General features: G+C 34.0%; 1 protein-coding gene across 2 annotated transcripts; it reads left to right on the forward strand.

Annotated features, from left to right (window-relative positions):
* Window positions 1–292: 292 nt before the first annotated feature.
* LOC107432827 (uncharacterized) lies at window positions 293–7,241 on the forward strand. Of its 2 annotated transcripts, XM_016044028.4 has the most exons (5): window positions 293–613; window positions 1,878–1,966; window positions 2,147–4,147; window positions 5,130–5,316; window positions 6,296–7,241. In XM_016044028.4, the coding sequence occupies exons 1-5, from the start codon at window positions 541–543 to the stop codon at window positions 6,922–6,924; spliced, it is 2,979 nt and encodes a 992-aa protein (XP_015899514.3). In that variant the 5' UTR covers window positions 293–540; the 3' UTR covers window positions 6,925–7,241. The 2 variants fall into 2 exon arrangements, with proteins under 2 accessions (XP_015899514.3, XP_024922499.3); XM_025066731.3 differs by lacking the exon at window positions 1,878–1,966 and having other exon boundaries at window positions 294–613.
* Window positions 7,242–8,842: the final 1,601 nt, after the last annotated feature.

The raw sequence follows: 8,842 nt of genomic DNA on the forward strand, positions 1-8,842 counted from the left end.
TCTCTCTCTTCTTTCTCTCTCTACTCTCGCAGCTTCCCTCTCTTTCACGGTTCTAACGGACCCTCTCTCTTTAATGTCTGCCTCTTTCTCTCTCCGTTTTGGTTGAGCTAAGGCCAAATTGCGCAACCGTTTTCCCTCTCTCTCTCTCTCTCTCTCTCTCTCTCTCTCTCTATCTCTGTGTCTGTAACATGCACTCTCTCTCTCTATAGCTCTGTTTCTTTCTCTTTTCTCTCTCTCTGTCTGTGTTCAAGATCTGTGAGATTCTTCTACGGCGAAGCGAGAGGTTTTTATTTTATTTTATTTTATTTTAATTTTTTTTATAAAGTAATAGGAGGTGTGAGCTTCTTGGATCCTTCGTCTCTCACTGGCTGTTGTTGCTTCTGTCTTGTGCTTTCTTTTTTTTTTTCTTTTTTTCTTTTTTTTAAATTTTTTTCCGAACTTTTCGATCTAGGTTTCTTACTTGTTTTTCTTCTTCATTACGATTTTTTTTTTTTTAAAATATTTTTTGGGGGTTTGAGTGGAGGTTTTTGATGAAAGAAAATGGAACATTTTCGGACTAAGAGGTCCAAGATTGCCAGCATTACTGAACGGAGCTCGGTTTCTAAAGAACAAGGTCTGTTTTTCTTTTCTTTTTTGTTTTTTTTTTCCTGGGAAATTTTCTTGCTTGTTTGCCGAGGAAACCGAGGAAGCTAAGAAATGGAACCGTGACTTTTTGAGTTTTTGAATTCTTTTGCTTTATTATTATTATCTTTTATAGATTTTTAGTATGTTGCGAATGACGAGCTTGTCTGAATCGAGTAGGATAGTGAATTTCGAGATAATCCAAGATTTTTGAGAATTTTCATTTTGTTTTCCGGCGTTTTCCTAGCTGTCAAATGGTTTTTTGGTTGCTAAGATCTCAGAAAATTCGATATAATGGAGCTAAAATATACACACACACACACACACACACACACACATATATATATATATATATATTTATATATACCTTTTTTTTTTTTTTTTTAAGGAAAATGAGAAAAAAGAGAAAGTTAAGCTGTTGAATTTGGCTCACTTAAGCGGAAGCTATTATATTCTTGGTGGTTTCTAAATGATGGAAAAGGAAAGAAATACTGGAATTTTCTGTTTTTAAATTTTCTTTTAGTTTGGAATTTTTATCAACCTAGATGTAAGCGTAAGTACTTTTTTCTTTTAAAACTACGTTGCATTTTCCTAATTTATTTATTTTTTTCCCTTACCATTTTTAATGTAGGGAACATCAAATAGGTTAAAATTTTGGTTTTGCTTGGTACTTTTTTGTTAAAGTTGGGTTTGAATTGCTTTATGTGACTTTTCTTTAGTGGTATTGGCATGATTTGTTTTATTTCCATTATGAATTCTTCTAAACATGATGATGTATAATTGCAGTGCCTTTTCTTTTAGGTTAGTTAGGAATAAAAAGAAAAAAAAAAAAGAAAAGAAAGAAACATTTTGTTTGATTTATTCGGGACTCCAATAAATCCTCTTTTCGCTGTTGTTCCGGCAGAATTTTCTTTTACCCTTTTCTTTTTCACTTCTTTCAATGACATTGCCGTTTTCCATGCCTTCACTGCCGTTGAGAGATGAATTTTCAAACAGGAAAGTTCTTTTTTAAAATTCCAACCAGCCTATGCCATTTGGTTCAAAAGCAAGTCCAATTACCTTTTTTTTTTTTAAAATTTTAATTTTAATTTTTTTTATTTTTTAATATGTCTTTTGCATTGGATTTTATTCAACTTTAGGACCTAGGCTGGATTTGGTTAATAGCCACTATTGAGAAATTTTTAAGCAGAAATCTTTCCCTGTTACTTTTGGTTAATAGCCACTATCCTAATGTTGTTTGAGGAATTCATTTCCAGGAAACAAGCAGGTTCAAAACCCGAGAAACTTTCCCAAATTGGCCTCTGATTCTAGTTCATGCAGTAGTGGTACTACAGATGAGGATTCGGTGCGCTGGTTTTCTTCTTTTTTGTTCATTGCGCTATATTTATAAGATAACAGAATAGCTACCATGCCAAGTTCAGCTTGTTATAATAACTTTCTTTAACATGTTCTTATGGTTTCTGTATGTAAACGGAAAAAAATCGCAAAAGTAACAGTTCTGATCGTATGCTTTTGCCCATTTCAGTTTACGTTTGAATTGGGGTGGAGATCTTATAAACAAGCTAATGGAACTCCAATGAAGAAGTTATTAGCTAAAGAAATGTCAAGAGAAACTGAATCCAAAAGGAGGTCACCTAGTGTTATTGCCAAATTGATGGGTCTTGATGGATTGCCACCTCAGCAGTCTGCTTGTAAACAACCAAAAAACATATCAGATAATCATGTCCAGAATACAAGATCAGTAGAAAAGGGTCAAAGGAGCAGCATGGGTTACAACCACCGATCATCTAGGAAGAGCTCAAAAGAGGAGCAAGAATTTAAGGATGTCTTTGAGGTGTTGGAAACATCAAAAGTAGGTAGTTGCAGTTATTCATCACAAGTAACTGAAAACCCAAAGCTAACTGATGCTGAGATGGCATTCATTCGGCAGAAATTCATGGATGCTAAACGTTTTTCTACTGATGAAAAGCTACAGGATTCTAAGGAGTTCCATGATGCACTTGAGGTCTTGGAGTCTAACAAGGATCTTTTGCTGAAATTCCTTAAGCAACCAGATTCATTGTTTACAAAGCATCTCCATGATCTTCAAGGTGCCACTTCTCAAGCCCAACCTCGTTGTGGACGTATGGTAGCTATGAAGTCATCAGAAGTGCAGAAGTATGATAACACACGCCTTGGTAGTAAATCGGCAAGGGAAGCTCCTTGGAAGAGTTGCAGTATATCTCCTCAGAAGCAGCATGATTGGCATTCCAGCCACTCTGACATCCACCATGACACCCAAAGTTCTCTCAAGTCAACTAAAAATCTGTTAGAGAGGAGAGATGAGTCTGCCGTTCTCCCCACAAGAATTGTTGTTCTAAAACCAAATGTTGGGAAGTTGCTGAATCCTTCGAAGACCATTTCTGCACCTTGTTCTACGCATGCTTCCTTGTCAGAGTGTAGGAAAGACGGAGATATTCCAAATATTAAAAATAGGGAGACAGAATTTGGGGGAAAGAAGAATTTTCATCAGAATGTGGGGCTTTCAAGGCATAAGTCTAGAGAATCTAGAGAACTTGCAAAGGAAATTACTAGGCAAATGAGAAATAGTTTTAGCAGTGGTTCTATGAATATTGCGTCCTCTGCATTTAAAGGATATGCTGGGGATGAGAGTTCCTGTAGCATGTCTGGAAATGAATCAGAGGTGGTGTCAGTGACTTCCAAATATTCCTTTGACTTGAATAATCAGTCCAGGCCTGCTTCATCCCATTCAACCGAATCATCTGTGAGCAGAGAGGCTAAGAAAAGACTTTCAGAGAGATGGAGGATGACTCACAAGTCTCAAGATTTGAGAGGTGTTAGTAGGGGCAGCACACTTGCAGATATGCTTGCTATCCCTGACAAGGAGATGAGGTCTGCACATTTGGATAGCATGAGATATGAGGAAGGATTTAGTAACAAGTTTGCTACTGATGATGAAACTGCTGGCTGGGTTGAGCCTTTAGGCATCAGCAGTAGGGATGGTTGGAAGGATGGATGTGGCAGAAATTTGACAAGATCAAGATCTCTTCCTGCTTCATCCACTGCCTCTGGAAGTCCTAAAGCAATTATGCGCCGTGAAACTATTCGTGATGAGAGATATGTGATACCCAAAGATGCTTTAAAGCGGGAAAGGAATAAGTCAGCAAAGGGTAATTTGGATAAGAAGGAAGGTGTCAACAAAAACTCAAGATTGAGGAGTAAGAAATCTTCTCGCTCCACAATAAGAGATAACAATGACACTTCATTCAAAAGCCATACAATGCAAAATCACATCAAGGCTGATTTTGAAGAGAGCAGTCATTCTGAACAGAATGTTGAAGCCTTAAAACCATTGGCTGGTGGTATCACAGATACCAGTCCATTTCATGAAAATATAGTGGATGTGGACCGCGAGAACCCAACTTTTTCTTCTGAATCTCCTCATAAGATTCTTCCAGAATTATCAGCTTGTATGCTGGCGACAGATGATTGCCATGCTGATAACCAAGATAATTTAAATTCTCAGGTTTGTCTCAGAGTTTTGCAATTGGCTTTTCAATGCAGAAATGGATCTAATTATATAAGAATAATGAAACCTTTATATCCAGAATCTAATAAGCTTACAATGTATCCATTTATGATTACATCATGTTATTTGAAACATTGATGTTCACATGTAGATGTTGCATGCACTACCTTTGATTAGCCCTTTAGCTGTGATTTGTCTCATTTTACTCCGGAAAGCTTCTAATTTTAAGTTACATTTGTGCTTTTGCTTCCTTATCCTTATTGTTTATGACTGTGCGAGCTTTCTATTCTCTAATCTTCAAATTATAACAGTAATCTTTAGTGACAATTTAAGCTTTCCTCCTTTTCTTTGAGTTCCCAGAGTTGTTATTTGAATTCACTTAGGGCCTACCAGTGACTTAATATCAAAAGATGCCTGCTAAGGAGTAAAAAATTGTATTTTGACAATTTTTAGAATGAAGTTTTAACATGTATTACCCCTAAAATTCTGTGGACCAATGCCTTTATGGGCACTTGTCATATAAGTGGTGAAGAACGTGAATTTTTTTTATTTTCAATTTATAAGAAAAAGCCTCTTAAAATTCTGAATTGGATGTAGTGCTTCGTATATTCAAAATCTGCATTATGTTCTTATTGATGTGTATAGTCTAATGTCTCTGGATAAGGTGTAAAAGATAGAGTTTAGGACATGCTCAAGTAATTTTATTTGTTATGGTATGCATTTTTTGAAAGGAAATATGTCTACAAATAAATTGAGATTAATTTTTGTTATGCCTCTTTAATGTGCTTGAAGTATTGCTGCCATAAGTGCTCTCAAAAATTTAAAAATTGGGGTATGATTAAATTAGAACTTAGAAGATTTTCATTATTCTTCACGATGTTAAGTGTGGCAGTTTAGTTTGACTGTTATTTTTTATATATAAATTCTTCTTCTTCTTCTTTTTCTTTTTTTTTCCTCAACATTTTTAATGATATTCCAGGAACCACAAGTTCAGGCACCTAGGGAAGGTTCGGTGCCCTTGCACCACTCTGTACCTGGGTTAGAATCCCCTGCAAGCTCTAAGGAGACCGATCAGCCAAGTCCTGTTTCAGTTTTGGAAGTTCCTTTCATAGATGATGTGTCATCTTGTTCTGAATGCTTTGAGAGTATCAGTGCTGACCTACAAGGTACATAATTAATTTTTGGCAATATTTACCCCGTATAGGTTTAAAAGAAATTTTATTGGTTGGGAATGCAAATGAGAAAGAACTGAAATTATAATTTATAAATTAATCATAAATATAGCAATCCTATTGAACTCCTATTGAATTGTTTACTAAACTGTCTGTACTGGGAATACAGCTTGTTCTGTTGAGTTGTTTTACTAAACTATGAGGAATGGGAATGGGAATGGGGGGCTTATTCCATTTAGGTGCTTGCTAAGTAGAGGAATTGGAATTTCAATATTTAATATACCAAAATGCCCATGAAATGTTTCTCCTTTTATATTTTGGTGAAGGATATTTTTTGAAAATTAACATTTTACTTTTCGAAGAGAAATGATAATCAAATTTCTGCCTTTGGTCTCAGTGAGTGATTCCTTTCCTTTACAATCAGGAATGAGATTCTTGATTATAGGTGTGTCCTCCAATTGTCAAGAAAAATTATACATATGAATGGGGGGCATGAGATCATTCCCACACAATTGTTCTATTCCTAGGAAGTAACTCCATAATCTGAGTCTTGACAACTTAACATCGGATATAAGGCTAAAACAAGGCTTATTATACAATTGGTCTTGACCCCAAATCTTTTTGGACTTATTGAAACTTAAAAATAAGTTAATACTTTGAATTTTTTGAAATTAAAGCATTTAGAAAAAGAATGCTACACAACAAAGCGAGGTAGAAAACTCTTAAGAATGCAAGTTTCAGTTTGATAATGATGATAATACATTTTATTGCCTAGTATTTTACTTATTTTATTTTTTATGCTGTCATTATTTGCATGTCTATTTTATGAAATGGTTTAATTATCGTGTGGTATTTGAATATTGTGTAGTATTGGGTACTTCCTCTTAAATGATTGGATTCTTTCTTTATGTAGTCTTTTTCTATCGAATTCTTGTCTCATGACTACAATTTTGCCATCATCTTCTGTTGCCAGGGCTTCGTATGCAACTTCAGCTACTCAAGTTGGACAAGTTGGAGTCTGAATCATACACTGAGGGACCCATGCTCATCTCGAGTGATGAAGATAATGGGGAAGGATCAACTGGGTTTTCAGATGCAATTGGGATATTTCAAACTCAAGAGAGCTGGGAATCTTCCTACATGATTCAAGTATTAACTGATTCTGGATTGAGCAATACTGACCCGAATATGTTTGTGGCGTCATGGCACTCTCGGGAGCGTCCTGTGAGTCTTTCAGTATTCGAAGATCTCGAGAAGAAGTACCATGACCAAACTTCCTTGCCAAAGTCCGAAAGAAGATTACTTTTCGACCGGATAAACTCAGGGCTCTTGGAGATATATGAACAATTCACTGATCCACATCCATGGGCGAGACCTGCAATAAAAATGGTTGTGCCTCGATGGATTAAGGATGGTCTACAGGACGGACTGCGTCGGTTGCTTAAAAACCAAGAAAAGAATGCGAAGAAAGATACAGCTGATAAAGTTCTGGGTAGGGAATCAGAATGGTTGGACATGGGCGATGACATTGATGTAATAGGTACGGAAGTTGAGAGATTGTTGTTAGATGAGCTATTAAGTGAGGTAGTAGTAGCTATTTAATGTAGAGATTATCAGCCAAAGCTATTTTTGGTCTAGGAATCTGAGTATTATGTACATGAAACCATGAAATGGTTATTTCGTAGATCAAATAATAAAAAGGGATCAAAATCTTCACACCAAAAGTGAAACTAGAATGCTGCCGAGACTCAAATTTAACCCCGTTGCGGCAATTTCTTACCCGAGCTACAAACCGGGATGGAAGGAGTCTAATCGATTAAGGGTTGAAATTGAAATTACTGTTAGATGCAATACTATATTAAGTTGTTGGCATTGGTTGAATGGAATGGCAATTACATGATTGGATCGGTTGGACATTATTTAATGATGTAATTTGACAACATGGATCATGAAGGCTATTAGGATCCTAATTCCTAAGTTTAAAATAGCAATATCTTGATGAAGCACGGAACAAGAGAGAAATTTGAATAGTTTGTAAATTAAATGATTTGTTTGAAAAAAAAAAAAAGCAATATCTTCTCCGCCGAAAAGAGAAATTCGCACCAATTGTACTGGAAAATGAAAATAAGTCTGGTGACAAATTGGTCATGCCTTCAAAAATTCTTTACCAACCATGAGTATTTATTTTTTTTGTTATTGGAATGGGGAATTTGAAGTTGCCCCAGTGGACAAACTAAGAGAATGACAAAACTCCTTTCAAAGTCTGTTATGAATGCGTACACACCTGCTATCATCAACAAACTCTGGATTTAATTAAATTAGAAAATTTCTGATAGAAATAAATTTCATTTATATATATATATATATAGGATTTTGCTATAAAAATATGTGTTTGTTAACATGCATGTAAATTTTTTGCTGAGAACCAACTAAAAAAAATAAAATAAAATAAAATAAAATGATGAAATGAATAAATGCAACAAATTACCATTTATTTTAAAGATATAAGTTGAGGTATGTTTAATATTTTTTCTCATTTATAAGTTATTAATTTTAAAACTTATCAAACCATGTCTAACTAAAAATAGAAATCACATAATATTATTTTGGTAATAAAATCACATAGTATATTAAAAGTTAACAACAGTATAATTGTACATAAAATGACAAGAGTATTCATGGTATGGTAGTAAATCTTTTTGATAGAAAACCGCAGACAGAATTCCAGTCCATGACATAAAAATTAATTGAAAGCATGTGTTCAATTAAACATAAATAAACATAAAAAATATGATAAATTAATTAATATTTGCCATGGTAAATTAATTAATTAATTTTTTTTATGATTTTATTTATTTATTTGGTTTTGTTTTGTTTTTAACAGATTCGATTGGTCCCTGTTATTCAGCATAAAAGTAGTTTAATTGTTGTTATTTCAGGGAAAAAAAAAAATGGTAGTTTAGTTGTTGAGCCGTAGATGAAATATACTGAGGGAGGTTTAAGATCAACCTGCACTGTTTGGATATTTGGAAAACCATCTCGTCTATCATTTTTATTTATTTTTTTTCTTCTGTCTCTTCATAATTTCTTTGTGAACAATGCCAAACAAAGAAACGCATTTATGATAAAGTATATAACCATAAAGAAAGAAGATATAGAAGAGAAACAACGAATGATATATTAAATTAATAAACATAATAAAAAGAAAATTAAATTAAATAAAAAATTTTGCATCTATAATGGACATTGATATATTGGTTTGGCTTTGAGCAGAAATAAACCATCTTTTCATTTATTTTGGGGGAGCAATATTCCTTCATATTTCAATAGGTTAATCTTTAATGATTTACATTCGTCCTTGTTGATCAAGAAAGATTCATTACTTATTTTGTCAAAAAATAAAATAAAGCATTTTACATGACATTACCCTTTATTTTTTTTTTTACATTAAATTTCTAAAATACCCATGCGCACATTTTCTTTTATTTTTATTGAATAGTTAATAAATATTGTTTAAATA

This window comes from Ziziphus jujuba, chromosome 11, assembly GCF_031755915.1.
Source record: "Ziziphus jujuba cultivar Dongzao chromosome 11, ASM3175591v1".
In the NCBI taxonomy this organism is placed as follows: Eukaryota; Viridiplantae; Streptophyta; class Magnoliopsida; order Rosales; family Rhamnaceae; genus Ziziphus; species Ziziphus jujuba.

Coding starts and splice junctions, on each gene's coding strand:
- LOC107432827 (XM_016044028.4), top strand. CDS start 541: ATGGAACATTTTCGGACTAAGAGGTCCAAGATTGCCAGCATTACTGAA. Junction 4,148..5,129: donor AAGATAATTTAAATTCTCAG/GTTTGTCTCAGA, acceptor ATGATATTCCAG/GAACCACAAGTTCAGGCACC. Junction 5,317..6,295: donor TATCAGTGCTGACCTACAAG/GTACATAATTAA, acceptor TTCTGTTGCCAG/GGCTTCGTATGCAACTTCAG.